The sequence below is a fragment of the Astatotilapia calliptera genome, chromosome 12 (assembly GCF_964374335.1).
Source record: "Astatotilapia calliptera chromosome 12, fAstCal68.1, whole genome shotgun sequence".
In the NCBI taxonomy this organism is placed as follows: Eukaryota; Metazoa; Chordata; class Actinopteri; order Cichliformes; family Cichlidae; genus Astatotilapia; species Astatotilapia calliptera.
The window spans coordinates 32,692,845-32,720,394 of record NC_137433.1 but is presented as its reverse complement, the minus strand read 5'-3'; the positions used below and the strand labels follow the sequence as shown (position 1 = coordinate 32,720,394).

The following is a 27,550-nucleotide window of genomic DNA, read 5'->3' as shown; positions in this document are numbered from 1 at the left end:
TGGGCTTCCTAATGATTTGTCAATATCCAGACGCTTTGCTCTTGCCCACACTGGTACCATACAGTCTTTGCTCATTTGGCAGGTTATTATAGCTGAGACAAGCTGGAGTGGTGTTAGGTAAAGAGTGAAATCTGAAGAGACAGATTTTTGGAAATGCATAATTATAGTGCTCAGCAAGCTGCAGCATGTTCTGATTATTGTTGCCACACATGCTCTTTACTTCAGCTACCTTTATAAACTATGTAACAACACATCTACTTCTTACTGTTCACCATCAATCAAAAAAATCTATACATGGATGTAATGTCTTAGTCATCTCAAATTTACTGCTCTCTCTTATTCTGAAAAGACTACAAAAATGTAGTAATATGTGGTCTTCATACAAGTGTTCACTTTGGTGGGGTTGAGTATATATCTGCAGAGATTCTGCTGGCATGGGATACACAAAATTTGACATTATATCAAATGGATCACCGATATCATTATATGAGGGCCTCCGATTCCCAACACTGGACAGTTTAGAGCTTTCAGCCCTGTTGGCTTGCAGGTCTTTGGAGCAAATCCACAACAACATCAGTGCAGACTCCACACAGAAAATAAAAACATGTCCCTCGCTGTGAGGAGATGGTGCCAGCTTATAATGCACCATGCTACAAAGAGAACAGTTTCTGTGGCTCACTCTTTGTGTTTTTGCATTAAAAAAAATGTCAAAGTGTGCCAATACAGACAACAAGTCTAGCAGTGAATCCTCTGATGTCTTTCAGAGGTGGATACAACAGCACAGCTGACCTTACTCTGTCTTGCATGTTGAAGATCAATGCTTGCAAAAAATAGTTGGGAGAATCCAACCTGTTCACATCTCCACCAGTATAACACGTTATGCAAACTATTTTCTATGTCCTTCATACAGCAGAATATGGTGTTATCACCACTATTAGAATGTCAGAAAGTTTGGTTGTAGAGCTATCTTCAAAGCATTTAAGTGAAAACAGCAGATGAGTTGAAAAATAAATGCTGGATATAACTTTAGATATAGCATTTGATACAAGAGCCCATATAAGCCATTCTGATGCTCTCACATCAAGATATTCTCTTTTCACATGCATAAATCTTCACTCGCACATATTTCCATTTCCCTTTCATATTTATAAATTGTCACACTTACATACACACATTCTCTGTTTACATATTGTATGTGTAGATTCTGCTTGTAGCTACTTTCAATCTCCTTTCACATGCATATATTTTGACTCATAATTACATATATATATATATATATATATATATATATATATATATATATATATATATATATATATATATATATTTCTCATTTCAATACATACATAGTTTTACCTCTTACGTATGAGTCTTTGGACTCCCATGCTTATACATTCTTTGTTCTCAGATACACACATTCAATTTAACGAATACAGGTCTCTGACAAGAATTAAGTAGCAACTGAAATTACATTCATGTATTAAAATGTATTGAGCAGATAGGTGCTACATATTCCCAGAGAATCTCATGGTTCAAGAAATACAGACGCTATCAATACATTAGGGCCCTATGCTTAGATGAATTCATTTTCTAGTGACTTCTGAAAACCAGACAAAGATCCAGATCTTAGATGCAGCTTGATTTTTCATTTTTCAAAGATTGTCATCAATTTCACGGTACTTTAAAGTTGTGATAGGAATATATGTTTGGGGATTTATCTTTTTAATTCTGTAAGCCATTTATGGCTTCATTTTATTTTATACACAAATGTATTTTTTGTTGCTCTATTTGTGTTTATCGTAAGTATACTGCTTCCTCCAAAAATATTCTAATGCCTTTGATTATGGTTTTCAGTATCATGAAGTATCTGCCTAAAGGCTTTTGCAGCAGTAAAATAGTCATATTTGACTGCTAAACATTACAGCATAATGATGACAAATCAAACATTGCAATTAAATCTACACCATTAATGTGGGGAAAAATAATTTTATTCCTGTAGTCATATGTTAACAATAAATACATGCAAATTTCCTACAAATTTATGGTGGGAAGCTTTTTTATGATGAAAAATACTGCAATGAAGTTTAATAATGCATCTTAAAAAATTATCCTTGATTTTAAAAATCAAACTGTCAAAGCAATTTTATTTAATGGAGTCTGGCAGTGTGAACTTGAGCTAGTTTGAGATGTGAGTGCCAGAGTTAAAACTACTGAAGTTGTACATCCAAATGATGACATCGAAGGCTGGAAACTAGAAGGGCTGATTTCCAATGAGCATACTAGCTGCTGGCTAAAGGAACCTGCTTTGTAAGTGCTGCTGTATTTGGGTGAGATACAGCTTTGATGGTTCAAGGCAGAAGTTTGAATGAATAACTCTCACACTCAAGTGATGAGGAGTAACCACAATCTGGAGTACAGTCTGGTAGGAAGGCAGCTGTTGAACTGGTGAAACTGTCTGAAGATGGATATGAGTGTCAATCTTCTGCACATGCCCCACTGAACCTGTGTTGTCCTTATAGTCAGTAGCCTGGATATAATAAAATGTAAGTGTAAATGTTAAAAAATGTCTTTACTGCTGTTTTGTTTATCACAGTATTGCTTATTTAGCCATAGTTAGAGAACATGTAATTTTCATTAGCTGATCACATCGTTTTTTTTCTTATTGTAGGAGGACAAACATATGCCTGCAAAAAAATACATCTTATATATGAAGAACCTAAAATAAAATAAGTCAGCTTTGCTTAGGCCAATGTAGCAACCAATCACCTAGAGTAAAAAAATAACTCAACGTGATAACCGATCTATACTCAGCTCATCTTTTAATCTGTAAATTCTTATTGGATGACCTGCATGCCATTTCCACTGTATTCCTTGTTTCTTGTGTTTGGAGTCCCCAGTTTCCACAGGTGTATAAAACCGAGCACCTAGTCATACAATCTGCCTTTGCAAACAGAAGAATGGGTCTAATAAAGATTCTAAAGATTGTGTTGAATTTGAGCAAGAAGTCAGTTCATGAAATTTCTTCCATTTGGAACTATAAGTGGTATTATTGCAAAGCATTTAGGAACTATAGGAACCTAGCCAAGAAGTGATAGATCACGTAAAGTTACATTCCAATCTCGTCAAGCTCTGCTGACTAAATATGCATTTGCATGACTAGACAATTCCTGTCGATGTCATATGTAGGTGGTCCAGTGCTTTTAAGCATCTAGTGTATTCTTTTGTTAGACACAAATAAATTACACTTTTTCTTCTTACGTCCACATATCCTTTATAGAATTAAATGCATATTAAATTAATGTGCATGAGAACTACATATGAGGAAAAATATAAAAATGTCAGAATAAAAATGTATGAATATGTGCATTGAAATATATAAGTAAAAGGGGTGAATGTGAGAATTAAAAAGAAAATGATATAAAAATGACAGTGCGAGCATGTAAAAGGAGAATGTATTTATGTGAGAGTTTCAGAATTCGTGTTGCCTTTCATAATTTGTGTCACAATTCACTGCATATCATTATAGACAGCTTTTACACACAAAGAAAAAATTCTGTGTAAACATTTAGAATCTATAAAGTCATAGTTTTTTTAGGTGCTCTTTAAACAGAATGGCAGTCTGTCTCTTTGTTGACATAATGAAGGTCATAATTTCATTGTGTGAATAAGTATTGTAGATGCCAAGTGTGTTTGAAAATTTCCATGTACTCACAGGCACCCTGGAAGTCTTCAAATCCTGTTTAATGGGAGAGGTTAATGGGAGTTAATTTATAATTTGGCATCAGATTTCACCTATTCATAGCAATGCCACAGGATTAGCCCTATGGTAGATGACATCATGCTTTAATTATTTTTTCCAAAGTATAGTAGGAAGAGTTACCTTGTGTCATTAAGTAGGATATTACACCATAATTCAATTCAATTCAGTTTTATTTATATAGCGCCAAATCACAACAACAGTTGGAATAATAGTATTCCTTCTTCCATTATGATAGTTAGCAATGATAGCTGAAAACAGAAGGCTTACAATGATGATAGCATTGCTACTACTGCATTTTACTGGGAAAGAAAAACTCTTGCCTTGTTTAATAGTATCACAGTTTTGACACAGCTGGTATTTCGGTCACCACTGTGGCTCTGTTGTAGCTGGTGTTCCCTAGCTTTTCTATTACATGATAAGCAGCACCACCAATGTTAATAATGACTTTTAATGAATGCAGTTTTGTTTCAATTCATTAATTTGATGTGTTGTAACTCGAATGCTTCCAGATGTTGCTCCCGAGGCTCCTCCCAGCCGAGCTCCGCAGGTCATTCTGCATCCCGTTCTTTCTGAACCAGGGTAAGTAAAATCAATGACAGAAATAGTTCAGTAGAACCGCATGAATACATTTAAAGAAAGAAAGTACTACCGATCATCTTTTCTCTCTGTCAGTCAGCCTTTTCCTCATCTGCATGCTTTCTCTCCTTCTCCTCCTCCCCTCTTCCCCCTTTCTCTCTGGGGTAGTTGGTCAGAGGCCAAGTTGAACTTATTGGAGCACAGATATTTGGGTGGCAATTTCAATGCGAGGGACGACATGATGATTACTCAGAGACTAATGTTAGCATGGCCTTTAGTTCACGCTACACTTGGGATGCCAAGTGGATTTTCACTAGCTCTTTGAGGAAGCCAGTGGTCATAGGAAGACAACCGGAAGAGAAGGATTAGTGATGAGATGCCTCTCGACCCAGATGTTAATTAAATCAGATCTCAATATATCGCATGAAACGGGGCAAGAATCTATAGGAAGATGATCAGTTGTGATGAAATACAGGTCATGCTGAAAGACTGGAGTAGATTCATCAAGAACAAATAATTATATTTAAAAAAAAATCAACATGGTAGTAAGACTGGGAAAAAATCGAAAGTATGACTTTTACACTGAGGTACGGGGCTGTACATGTACAAGCTGTCTTTGATGTCATCATGCCTCATTTATATAGCAGCTGCCAGATTTGAGATTAAAAAACAGGAAGGCAAAGTCTGGAAATAATAGGAATCATACAAAAATAATGGCATGCATACATAACAATAGACTCCATGTTTGGGATAGTTTAGCATTTAGCATTACATTCATTACCATAATCATTATAATGTGATGCGAAATATTGTTTTCTGTATCTTGAAACCACATTCAGGCGTTGAGCTGTAAAGCTTCACTGTCAGTTTTTCACAAGGTGCTCCAAATGCATGCATATGAGTTTTGTTTTGTTGTTATACTGGTCTCTGTGTACACTCCGGGGCTGATTGTGAATGAGTTGCAGCTGGCAAATTTTGTCATCTCACTGAGGACAAAATATTCATTTTTATTGAGACTAATAGACTGAATTTATTCACAGCCAAAAGGGTATACAGGAAAGGAAAGTGTGTACAGCCCACAATGAAAAGCCAACTATTTTGTTATTAGGCTTTTAACAATTAACAACACCCGTGTGACTGTGACAGCTAAGAACTAAAAGACTTGATATTAGTTTGTCAACAAGAAAAACGGGGTTTTAACATTTATTGAAATCAGAGCAGCAGGAGACTGTATATAAAACACTAATTAAATGACAAAGAAAAGCCCCTTGTACTCTCTCTTGGGGAAATAGATAAGAGTCATTACCTGTTCCCCCAATATTAACCATTCAAGGTTTGAGACATTGTATTTTATTTTTGCTTTTCATAGAAATATGTTCATAACTTGGGAACAAATTCTACCAGAGCCAGCTTGTAGGAAGTTATGAAAAGGCATGAACCACAGTAAATTAAGAAAACAAAATGTACAACTACTACTGAGAAATGCTAGCTGACTCATAAGGCTGCACACTCTGACCTGAATGCCCCCCCAAAAAATTCTCCATTAGTTTCAGTCAATAAATGCATCATAATTTACCTTAGATTCTTAACATATAATATATCTGTATTTATTCTTGATTTGGGCATTCACATACAGCTAAATATTTAGGAATCATGAATCTCTTGAGAAAAGAGCAAGAGAAAACTCATTTAAAAACCCATATCTTTGGCAACCTTTTCTCCATTTTTCCCCTTTCTCACTCCCGTTCATCGTTCCCTGCCTTTTTGACAAATGGGAATGCATAAGCGTGGTTAAAAAACCCACATTCTTCTGATTTAATTAATGCTATCGCCCCTCCTGTCCCTTCTTTGTATGCTCTTACAGTGGCAGCTGGCAGATTTCTTTGCCCTTAATAGCTTCATCTCAGGGTTAATGAGGGCCTGTTTTAGACCCGAACGCCCTGCAGGATTCCCTCATTAGAGCAGAGATCGAACCGGTGGTAGCAGCCCTTGGCGCCACAGGAATCACATTATTTTATATGCTGCCTCACCTATGGTCTTTTCAGTCAAGGGTTGCTCTGTGAACAAGTGTTAATATACCATAGAATGTGGGGAGTTATACACTGATGTTACACAGACGATTATGTGGACAGTGGGGGTTGAGTGGAATAAGGGAAATGGGTTCATTTATGTCATGTGAGTGGCTGTAGGTGACAATGGACACGCCTGGGTCAGAAATTAATAAGGGCACAGGGTGCAAATGCACTTAAAAACTCGTAAAATGAATGTGAAAATAAAAATTAGGGTCAGAAAAAGGCTGCCACTAATGAGAAGACCTCTCTCTTACATTTCCCCCTGTTCACATTGTAGTTATTTATCTATTAAATGGTCACAGTATCATTGTCTTTTTGCCACCTGAGACATTGCAGATGATTCACAGGATAAAAGCCTGTGGTTCAGTAATTCTTTTTATTGTAATGTGTGCAAAAAAAATAATAGCTTTTTTAGGTAAAAAAAAAAAAAAGACACATTGCTAAGAAAAATTGTGCATGAATGAAAATAAATGCAACTCCTGAAAAACACACTGACAAAAGGAAACACGATTAATAATAAAGTAAACACTGGAGATAGACTAGTTGCGAGAGGTGAAAAAAAAAAAAGATCTGTATCTAGTATTTAGAAATATCAGAAAAGAAATATTGGTTTTTAATGTTTAAAATAAGACAAATCTAATAACAAAATATCTATTCACAAAGACCAGCTCATCTCATAGTCATTGAAATGGCCTCTATAAAAGACCTTATGTGTTATAATGGGATTCTGAATCTACAGCATGTCTCTTCTTTGGTGTCTAGGTAAAAGCACAATAGAAAGGTTACCGGCTCAGAAAATAAGGTGGCATGCAGCTTTTAAATTGCAGGTCTCAGAGCTGCCTGCAGATATTTATTGCATTGTTTAAAAGTGCACAAAAAGTATCACTAAAACCAAATATTTCAGACCTTCAGAGCTTCATTGGTGCTTAATGATTCTGGGTTCAGACCTTTTTAAAAATATTCATGTGCCATTCTCATGCTAAGTACCGAGATCGGTTTAACACTGGCCAAAATCACTGGTTCTGATATGCACATTTGCCTCTACAAAATCTCTCAGGAACACGAGACTGATCTATTGCTGTTATTCTGTAGGAAGTTGAATCGACTGACAGCAAAGTAACACATTTTGTAAAAGAAAAAAAATGTTGTGAAAGTGGTACAAAGAAGTACAAACAAAACAAAACAGCAGTGAACCCTGGACAAGCATTTTAATTGATGGAGAGGGCTCCAGCACCCAAAAGGCATCACAAATGACATTCAGTCATTTCTACTTTAATAGCAACTTTAAAAACAAAAAGCAAAAAACAAAACAAAGAAAATTCCTACTTTTTAGTCAGAGACAACCAGGTGTTGTAAAACAGAGCGCAATTCACTCTTTGTGACAGACACACAGGGGAAAGGGTGTCAAGAGAAGTTATCTATTGCCAATTAGAATATATCAGGTGCAGGTGCAATCAGTTCATCTGGGTATAGAGACAAAAAACTGCAACAGCAGTTCTTGTTGTAGTTTTTGTAGTGATCTTTGATTCTTTTTTGTGTTTACTTTTCTGCTTCCTCAATAGTTGGAAACTATTGTGAGAACCTAAACATTTGTCATGACTTAATATGACACAGGCGTTAGTATATTGCCATCCACAGATGGTATTCAGACATATTCATTATCTGTTTGTGAAATGATTTAGAGGTTGTAGTGGTGACACATCATATGGAATGACACACATCAGTGCACACACAATAGTCGTCCAGATAAAAATCAGCCTGTCTGATCATACGTGTGAGTACCACATCTCTGTGTAGAGGCTACATTACTGATATCTACCGCAAAACCATCTCTGCTCTCAGCACACATGAAAACTATTTAATATAATAACTATTTGAAACATACAAATATTACAGCAATACTAACTCAGTTCAGTTCAGTTTTATTTATATAGCACTGAATCTCAAAGCGTTTTACATGGAAATACTTTGGTTTCAGATGCACATACATATAGATGGCTTTAGAACATGCTTATACTAATACTCATACTCCACAATCAACGTATACACTCAATAAAGAATTTAAAACCTGCAAAGATATTTTTCCTTATGAATATATTTCTTCTCTTCCTCCTTTTTATTTTAGCAATGAGGGCAACCCTTTGCTTCAAATCGAAGTTGAACCTACATCAGACGTGAGTATGACCTTTTGTTGTGCTTTCAGCGTGTGCGGATCTAGCTTTGTTCAGTCCTTGCATTGCTGATAGTACTGACAATTATGCCAGTAATATCAGTGTGTAATTGCTGGTGAATGCGAATGAAGACTAAATACCACTCTCACCAACACTTGTCACAGTCATTTGCGTTGTTCTCTCATTTAGCATAATTTGTCTCAGCTCTGTGAGGAGCCTTTAGGTAAGATATGCGTCAAAAGCAACAAGAAGGAAAAGACATCTTCGCTCCTCGTCATTGCTATTTCTATAACAATGATATAATTTGAGAAAATGTGATGCAGATTGCGTTGAATGATATTCCAGCAGGCGCCTTGGAGTAGGTCATTTTCTCTCTTGCGGTGCATTATATTTAAAATCAAATCAGAGTAAATCAACCACTTTTCCCTGTGGTTATTTTCCCTTTTTTTTTATCAGTCTATTTTTTATTGGTAACAGTCTAAACAGTCAGTATTTCAAGTGCAAACAGCCACAGAAAAATCATTATATATAGAGGCAACACAGACATACAGTATGTGTTTGTTTTTTTTCATATACAATCCTGTTTATAAGTAAAATAGTACTCAATACATTTACTTATAAGCTAAAATATATCACATCATATGCTATACTCATTGTAAAATATATATTGTTACAAGGAAAGATGATTTATTTATGTATGTATGTATGTATGTATAAAATGAAAAATTGACATTACCATCTGATAAAAACTGTTCATCCTGGGAATACAGAGCTTTTGCTACATCTAAAGCTTGGTGGGTTGGAGAAGCTTTTTGCCGATAATTATGCTTCTCTTAAATGGCATTTGTATAAAAAAAATAATAAAACATCCATCTGCTATCTTGCTGGAATGATTTAACACTATCTTTTTGTGTATAATGGCATTTTGATTCCATACATGTGTAGGAAATTCAAGCTACCCACAGTTCAATTTTGCTTTATCACAGAATGAGGAAGGCAATGATGAGGACTCTGGTGATGAGTTTGAGGAGATGAACTTGTCGCTCCTGTCGGCTCGAAACTTCCCACGTAAGGCCAGTCAGACCAGTATCTTCCTGCAGGAATGGGACATCCCCTTTGAGCAACTAGAGATTGGGGAGATGATTGGTAAGGGTCGCTTTGGAAAGGTTTTCCATGGACGATGGCATGGCGAGGTCGCCATTCGCTTAATTGACATTGAGCGTGATAACGAAGACCAGCTGAAGGCCTTCAAACGTGAGGTGATGGCCTACCGAAACACTCGCCATGAAAATGTGGTGCTCTTTATGGGGGCCTGCATGAGCCCACCACATCTGGCCATCATTACCAGGTAAGGATAAAGATCTAAGTTTGAATTAAGGTGTTCTTGATAAAGCTCTACACCTCTGACAGACATTGATCACACTTAAGTACTGTTTGCTATATTGTGTGATTGTCCTCTCTACCGGCTCACAAGCTGAGCTTCACTACAAAAAGCAGCTAATGAACACTTGAATGTAGCTACCTGTTAAGGACTAGGAGAGAAACATGAACAAATGCACTGAGGATTTTATATTTTGTTTTGTTACGTGGCAGCAAAGAAAAAGGGATACAAGCAAACAGTTTACCAGCAACAGATTACTTAATTTAGAAACTAAATAAAAAATGACTTGAATTTCAGAATTAACGAGAAAGTAATCTGAGTACCTTAAAGAATTAACTTGTAAACATGTCATGTCTTATAGTTTAATGTCCAGAAATAATATTGAATAATAAGGAAACTACAATATTTGCATGGCCTAAAAGGTTAGTTAAAGTGCCACTTTAAAATAATACAAGTTGAGTTTGAAGAACTTTTTAAAACGACCTCTATTGTTCTTTATAATTGCAGTCATAATGGTGTCCATCAATAGCCCTATATTAGAATATGTTATAGTACACAATGGTTCATTTGAGCTTTCATGTTTGAGCAGGCTGCAAAAATAATATACAGATGGCAATGAAAAGAATGCTGACCATAAAACAAATGAAAGTACAGTGCAATTATAAAAAGCAATATAATGAGACTCCATAAATGGATCATCGCAGATAAAATGCAGAAATGTTCATATGGGTTATCTGTAGGAAAAAAAATTATACAACTCTAACCAGGGTAACTGTCTGTCTGTCCGTCCGTCCGTCCATCCATCCATCCGTTCATCATTTTCACAGCTCTAAAATGTGTAGTTTGGTCTGCTTCTGAACTTGAGAGAATGACCATTTTATGGCTTTGACAGTCAGTCCTGGTCACCTAGCATTCATTCTAGATCAGCCACAGACCTTCCCTTCTTTAGAAATATGCGTTTAGAGTGTCTGACAATGGGATGTGGAGAGGTTATGATTAGAGCAGGCTGCTGCTGTTGCTGAATAGATGAACCAACCACTCACCATAGCAATAGTGCATTTGTCTTCACTACAGTGCAACAGCAGATAATATGAGGTTAGAGTGGACGTGAAGATTTCTCTCTCTTTAATTATTTCATGTATTAGTGTTTACTTTTAGGCAGATTTAAGTACTGTAAGTATTTTGCCACGAGAAGTACTCTCATTTAATTAATTAGCAGAGCTAATGACGTTCAGAAAGAAATTATTGCCCGTCCTATTGTCATCTACATAGGCTGTGAACAACAAGGAAGTCTTGCAATTTTTATACATTGTCTCTGCATATATTTGTTTTGAAGGGACTGTCCATCTCTTACTAAATGTACAACTTTAAATATGCTTTAGCACAAATGCACTAATCCCTTCCATCATATTTACTGTTTTAAATGACCAGTTGTATGATTTCTGAGATATTGCATCTGATGCCAGTTGAAATTGCTGTATGCACAGGGGAGCTAACAGGTGAGCTGGCTGCTTCTCAGAAATCCTCGCTGGTGATTGCTGAAAATAATAGCGAATGTCAGTGCAACAGGTGGCTTTGTTATCCACTAATACTCTGCTTCTCACACCACAAGGATAAAAAAAGTAACTACAAAATAGTCTTCATATTAATCATGTAGACCAAAGTGCAAAACGAAGCACACTGGTTTATTAAAGATTTCAGGCTGCATTAATAGGAACATAAATATTGATTGAAACGTTTTCCTTTAACTTTTTCCTTTATGTTGGTTGATTTTGTTGGGCATAGAGGATACAGTGATATTACTGCTGGATTTTATTCATGTAAATTGCATAATTCATTTTGAAGCACAAAGGTGATTTTCAGAATGTTAAGGTGGACTCATTAGTTCTCCATCATCTTGTCTTCCATTAAATACACCCTTTCTTCTTAGACTAGATTATCCATATCATATTTGCCGTAGGTATAAAAGTAACTGTCATAAAACATAATGTCTGCATAAAAATTTCAACTGGCTTTAGATTTAACCAGCCAGCATTTGTTAGTTAGATTTCTGTGTTTAATAAAAGACGTGTAAAGAGAGGTTTTAAATATAAAAAATGAGGCTGTCATGAGATTGTTTCAGGAATGAATATGTATGAGCTGTTAGCTTCGGGTCCTTTGTTGGTCACCTGCATGGCACAGTCGGGGTTGAGGGCTTCAAGTGTGAGGCAGGGGGTGTTTGTTGAGCTGCCTATTAAAATGCCATTTTGATGGCACCCCTCCAGAAATATCACATTGTCTAGCTGAAATACAGTCTAGCTCCATTCTGGCTTACAGTGAACTTCGCTTTTAGTTCATAGGATGGCATTTTATCCTCTAACAGTGTCTCAAACTCCAGTAATGCACACTCGTGAACTTCTAGACAAATATTTTTTCTGTTTATGTAACACTGAACATTTAAAAGATGAGGATTAGATGAAGTGGAGAGAGGTGAAAACTGAACACTCTAACAGTTAACCATTTTGTGGACTGTTTCAGTATTAGTCTCATTTCTTATGTATTTGTTTTTATTAGGGATGACAAAGAGACTCATTCAAGCCTGCAGTTAAGTTTACATCACATTGTTCAGACTATAAACATGTCAGGCGCTTGTTGATACTTTGATGATTAATTACAGCAGCACAGCATAGTGTGTGTTCACAGTCTAGGCACCCAGCTCACCACTCATCAATATGTAAGTAAAATTGGGGGTTTATAATTAACTATTCCCCTGAGTTTACAGGTGGATACTGGGGCAGTGGAGGGGTTTAAATAGTAGGCTGCAATGCTGGGTAGTGGACACTGACATGTAAGAGGGACACATTGGAGATTTTTTGTAGCTTAACTAGACCACCAAAATGGGAGGCCATGTTTGGTATATGAAATGAGGACAGAAAGGCACGATATGTGTGTAAAATAGTGCAGCTCGAGTTCCCTGCTTCTTCTGCTTCTTTGCTCCATTTCATTTAAAATATGATTTCAAAACAATTTTGAATTCTCTGTTAGAAGCAATATATAAGTATCAGTCCATTTACCATATTCACTTATCTTGTATGAATTTTTTTCTTTTATTCTTAGGAGAGCAGTACAGGAGTCCTTTATTTTAACTTCTTTGTATACGAGGTTTTAGCCCTGCACTTATCAGTTGCTTTCTACAAGCTTAATGAATCACTTCTCTTTGCAACGTTGATGTACAAAGCATGATTGAGACATATTGGAATGACAGGAAACCAGTGACAAACTAAGCTGAAAATACTCATTTAAAAGTTTCGAAAGGAATTTTTTAAGATTGACTTGTAACATCTAAATAATGTAGTGATTTTATCAAATTTGTATTACCTATTGGCATTGATGTAAACCCTGAATTTTACTGTCTTTTCCAGCTTTTGTAAAGGCAGGACACTTTATTCTGTAGTGCGAGATGCCAAAGTTGTCCTGGATGTTAACAAGACACGACAGATTGCGCAAGAGATGGTCAAGGTAAAATAACTCGGCACTGATTTCTCCAAAACACTTCAGCAGAATGCCACGTATTACAAGGTGTCCCACCCTCCCTCCCTCTCTCTGTCCTCAGGGGATGGGCTACCTCCACGCAAAGGGGATCTTACACAAAGACATGAAGTCCAAGAATGTGTTTTATGACAATGGCAAAGTCGTCATCACTGACTTTGGGCTCTTCACCATATCTGGAGTTCTGCAGGCTGGCAGGTAATTATGTTCAATACACTTATGGGACAGGAATGCTTTCGTTAGCATTTGCAATACATGAATTAGTCTTGGAGAGAAACTGAAAGTTCTGACACGTGTAGTGCAGAGACAACAAAACCTTTGTTCCATGCAGTGGATACGCTGCACATTTGTGTGATGAAAATGTCATCTTGTTATGTATTTAAACCCTACTTTTTTATTATTACTGCATACATTTTTTAACACTGTTCAATTATAATGAATGGTGATGCTTCCTTTTCTGTTTTTGAAAACCTCTGTTCCAACATGTCTAATTTACATAACGGTTGCCATTAAGATTACATTCATGCGCAAATAATTGAAAACTGTTTTTTTTTTCTGGAAGTAATTACAGTTCCCATAAAAGCTTCACACTTGTCCCCTCAAGAACTCAAACAGTGTTAAACAGAAATGTCCAAGATATAAAGAAAACATGAGTAACCAGGTCAAGGAGGAGCAAATAAATTCAATAATGGCTGGATAAATTTGCCCTTACAAACAGTACAGCAGAACTATTTGTTCTGTGAATCATCAGCAATGGTTAAAATGCTCAAAATTATTTCCCATGCCAATGAAAAAATATATATGTATGACACCCAACATCTAGACTAACATCGAAACAACTAGTAGCTCAGTGTTTTAACATCTGTAAGAAACAATTGCATTGTAACTAGAGATTGACAAGGTACAACACATACTACTACACATACTATACTACAGCAATGGTGAGCCAGGACATCAGATCCAGGGGGAGATATCATCATTACCACCCTCCAAAATTAGGTACAGAGCCCAACAGTGATCCTTTAGATGCTTTGCTATAAGCTCAAGGTAGTAAAGGAAAGTTAGCAAAATTATTAAAACTATAGTAAAAGTGTGATGAAGAAAGTGCAACAACCTGCTCATACCCTAGGCCTTAGAAAAGCCCAACCAAAGACTGACCTCTGCACATCTTCAGTTATACCAGAGGGATAGAAGCCGGAAGAATAAACTAGCTGTTTTCCATTGAACCATCCAAGGTGTACTCTCAAAGGTGGAGGACAATAGGAGAGCAACCCCACCAAGGCTGAACACAGAGCAATACTGGAAGAGCATATGGGAGAATATTGCAACACAACAATGCTCAGTGGCTTGCAAATCTAAGAGAAGGTCACAGCAACTTCCTTGAACAGGACCCAGTAACCATGAGAGTGGCAGATATAAAAGAAACAACTTCAAGTGTGAAGCTGGATAGTACTGGGACCTGATATGATTCACACCTACTGACTAAAGAAACTAACTGTGGTCCATGAACATCTGGCCGCTGCTAATGGATGAGACCCACCTGGAATGGCTAACTGAAAACCAGTCCTGATAGTCAAAGATCCCCAGAAGGGCCTAGTTCCATCCAACTACTAGCCGATAATCTGCATTAGTGCCTTTTCAGGCATCATAGTGGCTGAGATGAACAAGCACATGGCTCAGTTTCTCAGTTTGGCCTGGAAAGGAATCAGCATAGCACCAACTACTGGTAGCAGATCAGTCATCTGAGACTGTAAGACCAGACTGACCAACCTGTGGACTGCCTAGATTGACTACAAGAATGCCTATGACTCAGTGTCTCACACATGGATCCTGGAATGCTTAGAACTGATCAACAGGACCCTAAGAGCCTTCAACAGGAATTCAGTGGGGGATGTGGTGAAAAACACTGGAGGTAAACCTTAAGCTAGTTGCATAAGTGTGTTTATATTTTGTCACCATTGTTGTTCTGCATAGATTTAAATAACCTCAGATAAATCATACTGACTACAGCATAGAGCAAATGTCAGCCTTCTCCTCTATATCAATGACATCAAGCTCTATACCACCGATGCACACGACTAGGATCTACAGAATTCGGGCTGCCATTTCACTAGCTGGACCCATGTCCTCATTTTAGGTTTGATAATGTTTGAGTGGGTAGAGTTGAATGGCTTGGGCATGAATTGAGCTGCAGTTTGGGGAAGGCCTTGAAGTGGACTGACGGCGGCTCCAGGGCCTGGCAGATCCCCATGTACTAAATAGAAGTGAAGAAGTTAAAGGATTGAAAAGGGGAGGGAGGGTGAGGCACGTAAACGAGAATGAACAGCTTGTAGAACTGAGGGAGCCTATATAGATGAGAACTGGAAGGAGCATGTTTGGAGGCGTGCTCCTGCTCCTGAAATTGCAATACTTTATCTACAGTTGAACTGGAGAAGTGTAGTTGGATGGTAACAAAAAGAGGAAATGCAATCAGAATGGAGGCGATTGCACTACCAGAAGGGAACATTGCAGACACTGAAGACAGCTACAAGTACCTGGGAATCCCACAAGCAAATGGGAGTCATGAAGAGCCTGCTAGGAAAGCCGCAATTACCAAATATCTCCCATGAGTAAGGCAAGTCCTAAGGAGTTAGCTGAATGGGAAGAACAAGATTTGGGCAATCAGCAGTGCCAGTGATCAGATACCCTGCTAGCCAAAGCAGCAGATAGAAGCCACTGACATCAAGACAAGAAAACTCCAAGGAAGCTGTCACCCCTCAACTCTGAGACTAAGGCTAAGCAGAAAGAAGAAGGCCAAGGACTAGAGAAAGTCTTAGGGCCACTATCCATGATGAAACAACATATATCTATGAGTTAATCAGGAAGATGGCCACACCTGATTATGTGCCTAGTGAATACCTCACCCAGCAGAAAATTGAGAAAAATAATTATTGCAGTGCAGGAACAAGCTCTAAGCACTAGATCAATAAAGGCTGGGGTCTACCACACCAGGCAAGACCACCAGGCTGGAATATTATACAAGAACATCTGTGACAAGTTCCTAAATCAAAATGTGATATGCCCCCTAGGGTAGTTAAGAATGTCTGAGCTAAAATCTTGTGGGACTTCCAGATACAGACGGACAAACAGGTGATACTAACGAACTGGACATGGTAGATAGATATTGCTATACCAAATGATTACTGTACCAGGAAGAAGGAACATAAAATCAACAAGAAGCTTGAGAAATAAAACAGAGAGGAGCTAGAGGAAATGAGGAGGGTAAAATCAACAGTGGTATTCGTGGTACTCAGAACACCCAAAGCAGTGGCCTCCAAACTGGGCAAGTGGCTCACACAGGTATCAGGAATGACATCTGAGATCTCTGTCCAGAAGAATTTTATTTGTCACGTACACAGTCATACAGAGTACGATATGCGGTGAAATGCTTAGACAACTGCTCGTGACCTAAAGCAAAAAAAAAAGGAAAAGGCTATGAATAAGATCACAGCAGAGTTTATGGAGAAGTTTATGCAAAACTTCCCAGTCCACCTCGTACACCTGAGTGTACGAAAGCATTTTATTCATATTGATTTTTGCATGTTCATCTCTCTCAAATCTGCAATTCATCATGACACTAGAGCCAAGTGTTAATGAGTTTTGTATAGCATAAACACTGGAAACTTACTGCGAGATATTATCATTAAAACAGATATGGTGTTCAAAACTTCGACGATGTACTTGCACTTGTAGTAATTGCACTCGTTGAAAGGGATAAGTCATTTTTAATCTGTGGTTACATTTAGTGTTTTTAAAAGCAGACCAAATGCCAATATATTAACAGCAACAACATCAGCATTTTCTGTTTGAAAAAATAAGCTTATTTGGCATCTCATTTGAAGCAAAATGATGTCATTATGACATCTGCATTATAAATATGAAGCTATGATCTGTAGCTGCTTAGTTTGGCATAAACTGGAGAAAGCTGGTCATTCCCAAAGTTAACAAAACCCCCCAAATACCTCTAATCTTGTTTTATAGAAGGTAATTAGAGCTTTTTTGTGATGAAAGATCTTCATGGTGTTGTGGAAGTTTTCCATTTAAATAAAGCCTGCAGACGAGTGGTGAGCGGTAGCTAACATTTTTTAATCCAAACACACAAAGAACAGAAAACCAAGCTTGTGGAGAGCCTACATGACCGCGCGGCAGGGTCAGCAGAGTCTCACTGAGCCTAGCATGGCTCTCAGTTAAATACTGGTGAAAAGAAGTAAGATTATTTCCCTGTCACTTGTTTTGAAGCAGTGATTTTATTAAATTGTCACCCTCACAGCTGGCTGATCTGTTTGGACAATTATGATAAATACTAGCCAGAGCACTTTATGTAGTTTTGACCACTGTGACTATGAATAATGATCAAATTTCACCCACTAGCATTCTAACAACATCTGCTGACATTTGGATATATTGCCATTATCAGCGTAACATAAGTGTGCCATCTTAGCATGGGTAACGCACACACTAATCATAACAAGTTTCACGAATTCAAGTGACGCCAATAAGGTAAGAGCTGTGCATATTTTGGTTGTGTTGTTAAAACATAAGAACTGTACATTGAGAGTAAGACAATGATAAGTCTTTGTTTATCTCCTTTTCTTGTTTTTATGTTGTAGCGTTGCAATTCAGTGGATTTTAAATCCACAATCTGATGCGCTTCAAAACTTTAACACAGATTGTGATCAAGACTTAATTTCCTGCAGTGTGACTTGCAAAAACTTTGAAAACTGTCATTTACACATCACCAATTTATTTCAAAGATAAAACCACTGTAACAGTTAAACAGAAAAGTAAAAGATGATGTTCATAAAATAGAATGGCAATTACACCAACTTACCAGTAATGCAACAGCAACAATGACGCTCAGCTATATGAAACAGTAATTGAAAAGCATTACAGATTCATCTTATTGGTGGTTTTTGTATCTACAGTGTTCTATAATGAAAATGAATCAGTGTAATAGCTTGGCAGCATGATACAGTAGATCAATAAGCCCTGACAAGTCTCCATCTGCACATTTTCTCTCTCTACAGCCGCAGAGAAGATAAACTGAGGATCCCCAACGGCTGGTTGTGCCACCTAGCCCCTGAAATCATCCAGCAGCTCTCTCCAGAAACAGAAGAGGACAAGCTTCCTTTCTCCAAGCAGTCAGATGTCTTTGCTTTTGGGTGAGAGTCCTCTTGCCAGATGCCCCCTAGTTTGTTTGTCCAGACGGCATCCGAGCCTGGAGGATTATAGCAGACTGTTGACAAAGAGGGTTTACAAACTCCAAATATGTGTGTGAACTTAATAAATACTCTGCACCACATGAGGCAACTCTCATTAACACTTTTAAGATCTCATTATAGATAGAGATTTTTTACTGCTGTACAAAGACTAGTGTACAAAGACATGTATAATATAGTAATCTGATATAATAAATGAATTTTTTTTATGCTATTTCCAGTCTTTATACATCCATTTCATAAGCATTTACTGAAAATGGGATTAACAGTGTTAAAACCTAATTATGTAAAATTATGATTTTGGCATAGACTCCACTTGGCATTGCTCACCTGATTAATAAACACTTAATCTACGTGATTTGACTGAAATACTGAGTGATTGGATCTATATTTATGATAAAGATGGGCTAGGGTAATGCACAAATAAGCAATAGCAGCTGAAAGACAGCAGAACACTGGGAAAACGAATTGAAGTATAAAATGCACACTGATTAGCGACTGGTGCATCCGTGTGTGTTAAAATCTTATTTGAGCAAATAATGCGAACCAAGAGGGGGTTGCCTTTGCAAATGTGCAAAAGTGATTGAATAATTGCAGGTTGAATAATTGCAATAGTGATGGTGAGAAACGAAAGGCGTCGTCTAAGCAGGAGGACTGAAGAGAAGAGAAACTAAACAAGTTTTGTGACTGAAGGTGTGCTCAGACGCATGATGTATTTTTCCATGCGCTCCTTTTGGTCGAAAACATCTCACTGATTTTTTCCATTATTACATACAGATTTCCTGTCTGAGTGTCACTCTGATTTCTCAAGCCAAGGTGTCCTCCAGCTCCTCCTCTGAAGCCCAATTTTAAATTCATCCTAACTTGATTAAAAAAGCCCCCCTGGCTCCTGTTCTTTCTCCAGTGACATTACTGCTTCATTTGAGGGGGTGGACCCTGCTCTGTTGACTCCTAACACAATTGCTTTCTCAGATGGTTCCCCATATGGAGGTCTCATCACTATATTATTCTAAAGGGAAGAAGAGTGCAACACTGGTGCACCATGTCCAGCTGCTCTGTTAGCATTTGTGTTACCTAGAGGTGACCCTCATGGCTTTTTTGCATATTCATCACCAATCAGCCATCATCTTTTCCCCCTTACTCCTGGCAAAGAGCTATTTTTATTCTACTCAAACTCGACACGCAGGAGCAGAATGAAAACACCTTATTTGCACAGGGAAGGTAGTGAATGCTAATTTTCCATGAGTAGTAATTAAAAATGTACTGTTTTTTTTAGCTTAATTGTTTTTCAAAAATTTAAACTGACAAAAAGTCATCCACAAAATCATGCTTTTGCACATACCACGATCCAATTATGCATCATCTACAGCTGCTTATTCAACTGCAAAAATAAAGTTTGTCAGTTTATAGTTGTCCTTACTCTTGCCTGGATAAGAATCCTCCATAGGTGTTTTTCGAAGACGCTGTTATTCTTATGACCAGATAGTTTAAAACACTGATCTACTTTGCTTCTTTGTCTTCTCAGCACCATCTGGTACGAATTACACGCACGTGAATGGCCTTACAAGAGTCAACCAGCAGAGGTGATCATATGGCAGATCGGCAGTGGGATGAAACCCAATCTTGCACAAACTGGCATGGGGAAGGAGATATTAGTAAGAGCTTCTTTTTTTTCTTTTTAACTTTTCACTATTCATGAATCACCTTTTCCTTCAAAATTAGCTACTTTATAATTTTCGTGTTTAAGCACTCATTGAAAGATTACCTTGCCTGATAAAGACAGGAAGGTCATTTTCACACATGCGGTACATCATCTGTCAGAGCTTTATGTAAAAGTGTAGATGTCTTTACTCCTCTGGCTCCCAGTTGCAAAGTTTATGCAATGCGTGATTGATCCCATGAGAGCAAGTAGCTGTCTAGTGTAATTGTCTCCCCATGAAGCACCCCTGCCTTAGCCAAATTGACTATTTTCAGAGAATGCATTTGGTGTGAAAATTCTCCTGCTGTGTGCTATTGTAAACCAAAATGTTTAAATTAGTAAAAAGATTAAGTAGTGTGAAAATTTTCAAAACATTCTTTGAATTTAATTATTACGTTTTTGTCACTTTTTCTGTTGTTGTTAAGTAAATGAAGCAGATTAAGTAAACTCCAAGTATAACTTCATTTTACTGTACCATTTCTGCTATCTGTCTGCTAGTCCGCACTTGTCTCTTAATAATAGATTTTCCTGAGTAGATGTTCTGTTATAATGGAGCAAAGTATGTTTACAGTTCATTTGCATAATTGTGTTTTTTAGTTCTTCCTGTTAGACTAGTGATGCTGTGGTAGCATGAATGAAGTGAGCTGTTGGGTTAATTACGGTCCCCATGTTAGCACAGTCACTAATGTACAGCGTGATACCCTGCTCAGTGCTAAAATGAAGACCTGTGAAGTGAACCTTAAACTGCTGTGCTGATGCTTGTCAAGCATGAGTCATCACTTACCATTAAAGTTTCATGCCAGTCAAAGGACTAATACATCTTTTTAAATATTTTATTAGGAAGTTAATTAGTTAACATTACTTTTGTCTACCTAAAGCAGTGAAATTGTAATATTACATTGTTTTAGTGTAAAAAACTAAATAGATAAAAAAGAAAAAGAAAGAAAATAAAGACACACACATATGTGTGTATCTGTATATATTTGTATGTGTATATATTTATATGTGTACATATATATATATATTATATCTGCCATTGAGGTTAAATTTTTATTGACTTGAGTATATTAATGTTGACTTCCATGACATTCTGACTCCCAGCTTAGCATGTATGGACACTTTGTTAGAAATGTTAATGCAGCTGCTAGCCCCTTTCCATGATTAGGGATATCCATTCAGTATTCCGATGTGAGGGAAATCTAAACTTGTCATAACATTGCCTCAGGAGGTAGGTGAGGTGGCAGATACTTTAATCACATGGACTTTAAATCAGAGTTTTTCATCCCAACTGGGATGACTTATTCTTTTTTCCCCCTCTTTTTTGAATTTTATTTTACTTTTGCTTTTTCTGATGCTATTTTGTTAGGTTTTAGTCAATAAATTAAGACTCAGGTCTTTCCCAGCATATATAAAGCATATGTTAAAAGGCACATTTCTCCCATCTGCAAAATGTGGGAGAAATGTTATATGTTGGGCTCGAAAAGAGCTTATGACTTTGTAAATACTTAAATTAAACGGTAATTAAATACTACATGTAGCATAAACACTTGACTTTCAAGTTCATCAACTTGAAAAATTAAAGGCAATCATTTGCTTTAACTTGTCTGAGTTCAGTCATCTTATTTGGGTTTACAGTAATGTGAGAAAGGCGACCGGAGACAGTGTCCTGATTCTCCTCACTTTGTAATGAGTTTATGTGTAGAAACAGCTCAAGCAATCGCAGGTTGGATTCATCTGAAGTAGATTTTCACATGACACCAACAAAAGGTATTTGAAGAATGCTTTTAATTGAAATTGAAAAATCTCTGTAAAGATGACAGTGTGCTAATATTTTAAGGGTGTCAAGTCAGATTTCACAGTCAGGTTGGAAACACTGTCCTTTGTTTGAAGATATTTGGCTTTGTCTTTGCATTTGTCTTGATAGTCCCTTATGTGGTTGTAAAGTTTGTCAAATGCCATTTGAACGAAAATATTTCTTTACAGATTGCACACTTAGGTTGTGTAGCCCAGCTTAAGGAACAAATTTCAATCTTCTTGGTTTAGCTCATATGCCAGCCAGCCTTGTTTGCATGTATGAAATGTAAGTCAAAACCATTGCTGGGTCTGCTTGTGTTACAGTTCACTATCAGATAATCAGGCCAAATTACACCAACTAGCTTCATGAAGTTTTTAGACAACCTGGACACACCTGTTTCTTTCATCACATAAGCACCTGAAAAAGATCAAATAATTAGTTTTTTTTCTGTGTCTTTGCTTTCCAGGATATTCTGCTCCTCTGTTGGGCATACAAGCCAGAGGAGCGACCCAGCTTCTCCAAGCTGGTAGATTTACTGGAAAAGTTGCCAAAAAGGAACCGCCGCCTTTCCCACCCAGGGCACTTCTGGAAGTCAGCTGAGTATGTCAAATAAGTTAGGGACATAAAATGGCAAACAATCAGCAAGTATAAAAAAGCAGCCGCCATAACTCCACATAAATAACCCACCTCCTTAAAGAATGCACTGAATCCAAAAGCCAGCCCAGTGATGAAAACTGCCCGTGCTGTGTGTATTTTCATGGAATGTTGGCATGTGTGTGTACAGATACGTTGACTGTCCAGTTTCTCAAAGCAGTCGGGACTCATATTTTCTTTGGTTTGATTCACACCATACTGGATATATTTCCTTTATCTTTTTGTCTTTTACTATTGACTTGTTCCCGTCATTATATTTATTTCTTGGCTGTATCTTGCTTGTAATTTCAAACAGATCACGTCATCCTGGACTTAAAAAAAAAGTTTTGAACAAATGTTGTTTTTTGTGTTTTTTTTCCATGTTTTATTCTCGTTTGGTTCGAATGAGTGTAAACGTTGAACATCACATATTGTATATATTCATAACATTATGTTGCCATTCCTTATGTCTGTCAAATGTGTAGACCATTTTGTCAGCGTTACCTCATTGTCTCATGTGTGGATGTCCAGGTTTCATCTTTGTCTCAAATGTTTTGTCTAACTGAAAATGCCCTTTTATTTACACCGTACCATTTGAATGTGAAGAAGCCAGCATCCCTGTTTGTGTGGGGATGTGTTGGCCCAGTTCTTTGATGGGAGACTGTTCTCTGATCAGCCTGTGCTTTGAATATTGCCTGTGAACATAAGCTAGATGTTTGAACAATAACAGCCTTTGGGAAAAAAAAGAAAAAGAAAAAAAAAAGCCACCGGTCAGACCAGGAATCCCCTACTTGACGATGTTCTGTGAAATTGCTGACACTTGAAATGTAGTTTTCGTCAGCTGAACTAATTACCTTTCGGTAGTGCTGTCACTGAGCCCCCCCCCCCAAAAAACCATTCCCCAGTTCCCATAAATCACTGTATACTATTTTTCTTTAAATAGATAATGGCAGATAACAGTATAATATAGATCCAAAGCTTGTTACAGTGTAGTCGGTACAGTAATTTTAAGTTATTTTAAAGTTGTAGACCCTAATCACAAAGTTTTACAAGTTACACATTAGCTTACTCAATATGTGTATCCAATGGAAAAGATTTAAAAAGCTTAAAATCCCCATCTCTGCACTGAAGTGACTGTTGGACATAGATTGAGAAAAATGTGGCTTCTGAATAGCAAAATAAAATTTAAAAAAGGTTACAAAGTTTCTTAAAAGCAGTGTTGGAGTCACTTTGAAACTGAACGCTTCAAATAAATTCTTCCTAATCTTAAATATTTATTGAAATCCCTCCCTCTGCACTGTTCTCGGATGGCAGGTTTTAAGATCTACTCTTCCAAGCTGAATAAATAATCTTGTAATCAGCTGTGTGTTCAAAATGAATTTTACAGGCAGCTTGACTGCATTCATATCTGAGAAAGAGATGCATACAAATGATACATTCTTGTAAGATGTAGGTAATTAAAGCAGGACTTTGCAACTGTTGTTGAGGAGTTACGAGATAATGCTAAAGCTACTTCTTCCAGTATTGCATAAATTGGTAAATCTGCTTTTTGCTAATGTCAGCCACCGTAAGTTATGGTTGCACCACTCTGCATTACTAAAAAAATTATCATTTGTAAGATTTTAGTTAATTCTCATCTGGTATACAGAGTCAGTGTGATTTTTCTTAGCTACCTGCTCCTTATGAATATAACAGAAATATGGCATTCCTTGTGAATGCAAGCAGATAAAATGTAATGTTCCTCTCTGATGGTTACTTAAAAATCGTTGTTTGCCCTTAGATGTTGTTTTAAATATACCTGCCATCAGATGCTATAAAAGTTCTAAAGGATAAGAAAAACTGGAGCAGTAGAAAATGAATATATGTCTTTATTTGCTGTGATAATTGGCAAGATTTGATAGTGTTAACTTCTTTGCCAGGTTTATTGTTTAATTAGACACAACAGCTTTTCCATCTGTGTCTACAATGATGGCTTTGAATGGGTTATTTTTGACAACAACACTGGTATAAAGCTGACTGTGGAGCACATTTAAAAATAATCTGAAACTTGCAATCATGTAACTTAAATCTGGCTGAATTTTCCCTTTAACATATCAGGAAAAAAATAAATAAAACATATCAGGATGTTGAAGACCACCCCTGGCCATTTTTCTACTTCATACTGTATATCAAAATATATTTTAAATGTATGTTATAGAGAACTAGCTAAGTCATATCACCATGAAATTGGAAGCTGTGGCATAATTTGAGCTGTACACTGCTTGATTCTGTCTAGCCACGTTGAATAGATGGAGACAATCCAGTCATGTTAAATAGCCATTTTCACCTCATTATATACACATCTGCCAGTGTTGGAAAATGCATACAAACAATCTGCTGCTGTTTTTGGGAGTCTGTCTATTTTGGAATTGCTCAGATTCAAATATTGTAAGTGGATCATTTATATTTGTACTGTTTACAACTTTAAAGTGCATGAGATGGACTATCAAAGATTGATTCTTGTTAAGAAAAAAAAATCCTTCAATACTATATATAAAAAGTATGTGAGCATTTTTCTGATGACCTGTTGTCCATTGAGCAGTTTGATCTCAAATTTTACATCAGGCTTTGCAAAACTTTTCAACAGCTTTGTTCGAGAGAATGATTGTTGCAGCATATTTATAGATTATATAAATGATTATACTAGAATTAAAATTTAAAAAGTTACGACCTGTGCACATGCTTAAGTTGACAACAAACCGACTGGACAACAATCAAAGATATAACATTAGTGCCAAGTGTACATAACAGATTGTAGACAATGTTTTATCGTCACTTGCCGTGATAATAATATTCCTTGTGAACTTTTTGAACTTTTTCTTTTGAATGTATAAATTGTGTTGTGTTTTTTGTTGCCTTTGTTATCTGTTCATTTTAATTTATTTCCTTCATTTTCCTTCTAATTGCATAAGCATTGATGCTGTGTTGTTTCTTTTCCTTGATTCCGTCCCTGTAATGTAGATGATAGCTCCAAAAAGCTTGTATTTAATGATGCCTTATGGTCCATGGCTTAGTGATGAGTAGATTTTGATCACAAGCTCTTTTATTTGCACTCATCCTTTAAAAAGTGTATGACAATAAAAAGATGTTTTCATTTTGGACGTTTTCTCTTTCTTTTATGACATCTTTTATCTTAGTCGACCCTTATCCATATTTTATGTTGGTTCAATTTTTTAACACATCTTCACAAACAAATGCACTTCCTAAAATTCAGTCTTATATAGTAAAAGTAAAATGTAGATTTCGATGATCTGCTCTCAATTTCTAATAAACTGTCATAATAAAATTGAAATATCTATTTTATATAATTTGCAGGCTTATAAGATGGCTGTTAGTCACATAGAACAGTAGCTTTAGTCAATGTGCTGTTTCTATGGTGGAAAAATAATACAGAGATGAAGATAAAATACCAATGAACCATCGCAACTCTTAACATCCTGTTTTTTATTGTAAGATGCTGTGCAGTGAGATAGTGCCAAAGCACGCAGCCACTCTGCAGGTGCTCACAAACTAAATGAATTCTCTAGTTGTTGAATATTCCCAGCTGTCCATCCTTTGGAAAAAAAATTAACTGAAGCAATCAGCAGCACACAATTGTAGTGAAAAGCAATTTAAAGTGATATTCTTTCAAGAAAATCTTGAAAGAATAGGCTAAAACCAACTTCACATCCACAACAGGATCTATTAAATGAGCCATTATTTTAAGAGGTTAAAGACATCAGTTGAAATCTACAGGTGTATTTCTACTTTTTCTACCAGTGAACTGTTTCCATGACACCCATAAACTAAGTTTAGCTGGGTTTGTCATGTGGAAATGCCTCAGCCTGCATGCAGTAAGATAACACAATCCATTGCCCTTTTTAGAAAATCAAAAATAAATGGGTAATTCATTAAAAGTCCTGGTTCGATCCCCCAGCTCTCTCTGTTTTGGTCGTTGTGTCCTTGGGCAAGACACTTCAACTACTGCCTACTGGTGTTGGCCAGAGGGGCTGATGGCGCGATACGGCAGCCTCGCGTCTGTCAGTCTGCCCCAGGGCAGCCTTGGCTACAGCTGTGGTTTGCCTGCACCAGTGAGTGAATGAATAGTGGAATTGTAAAGCGCTATATAAATGCAATCCATTATTAAATAATGTACAACCCCAACTCTAAATGAGCTCAGATAAGTAAAAATAAAAGGAAACTGCAGTGATTTGCAAATTTCATAAACTCCAATTTAAATTTCATGGCAGCAGCACATCTCAAAAAAGCTGGGATGTTTACCATCCCCTAACAGCCGTAAACATCTGTGAACTGAGCAGACTAATTGTTGGAATTTTGGGTGAGGAATGCTGTCCTATATGTCTTAGGATTCAAGCTATTCAGCAGTCCTAGGTCTTTTTTTGTATTTGTGTTTCATAATGCACCAAATGTTTTCAGTTAGTGAAATGTGTGGACAGCAGGCAGGCACTAACACACACTAATACTATCAGAGACGCAGACTTTTGAACTGAGTGCTGATAATAAGTCAGATGATCCCTCTCCTCTGCAGTCCAGACGATGCAGTGTCTATGCTTACCAAAACTAATTTCAAATTTGGATTTGTCTGACTACAGAACAATTTTCCTCTTAGGTGCGGTCCATTTTAAACAAGCATATATG

At 37.0% G+C, this 27,550-nt stretch overlaps 1 protein-coding gene across 3 annotated transcripts in view; it reads left to right on the top strand.

The window, feature by feature from the left end:
• The window catches only part of ksr2 (kinase suppressor of ras 2), a 112,662-nt gene that overhangs the window by 81,213 nt on the left and 3,899 nt on the right, over positions 1 to 27,550 (top strand). For 2 of the 3 annotated variants that reach the window (XM_026187932.2, XM_026187934.2), the window contains 8 exons: positions 4,270 to 4,339; positions 8,534 to 8,582; positions 9,566 to 9,927; positions 13,362 to 13,458; positions 13,553 to 13,686; positions 18,555 to 18,689; positions 20,272 to 20,401; positions 22,707 to 23,229. In XM_026187932.2, coding sequence (XP_026043717.2) covers positions 4,270 to 4,339; positions 8,534 to 8,582; positions 9,566 to 9,927; positions 13,362 to 13,458; positions 13,553 to 13,686; positions 18,555 to 18,689; positions 20,272 to 20,401; positions 22,707 to 22,853 — 1,124 coding nt within the window. In that variant the 3' untranslated portion in view covers positions 22,854 to 23,229. Of the gene's footprint in view, positions 1 to 4,269; positions 4,340 to 8,533; positions 8,583 to 9,565; positions 9,928 to 13,361; positions 13,459 to 13,552; positions 13,687 to 18,554; positions 18,690 to 20,271; positions 20,402 to 22,706; positions 23,230 to 27,550 lie in introns of those variants that run through there. The other variant, XM_026187933.2, reaches the window with a different exon arrangement.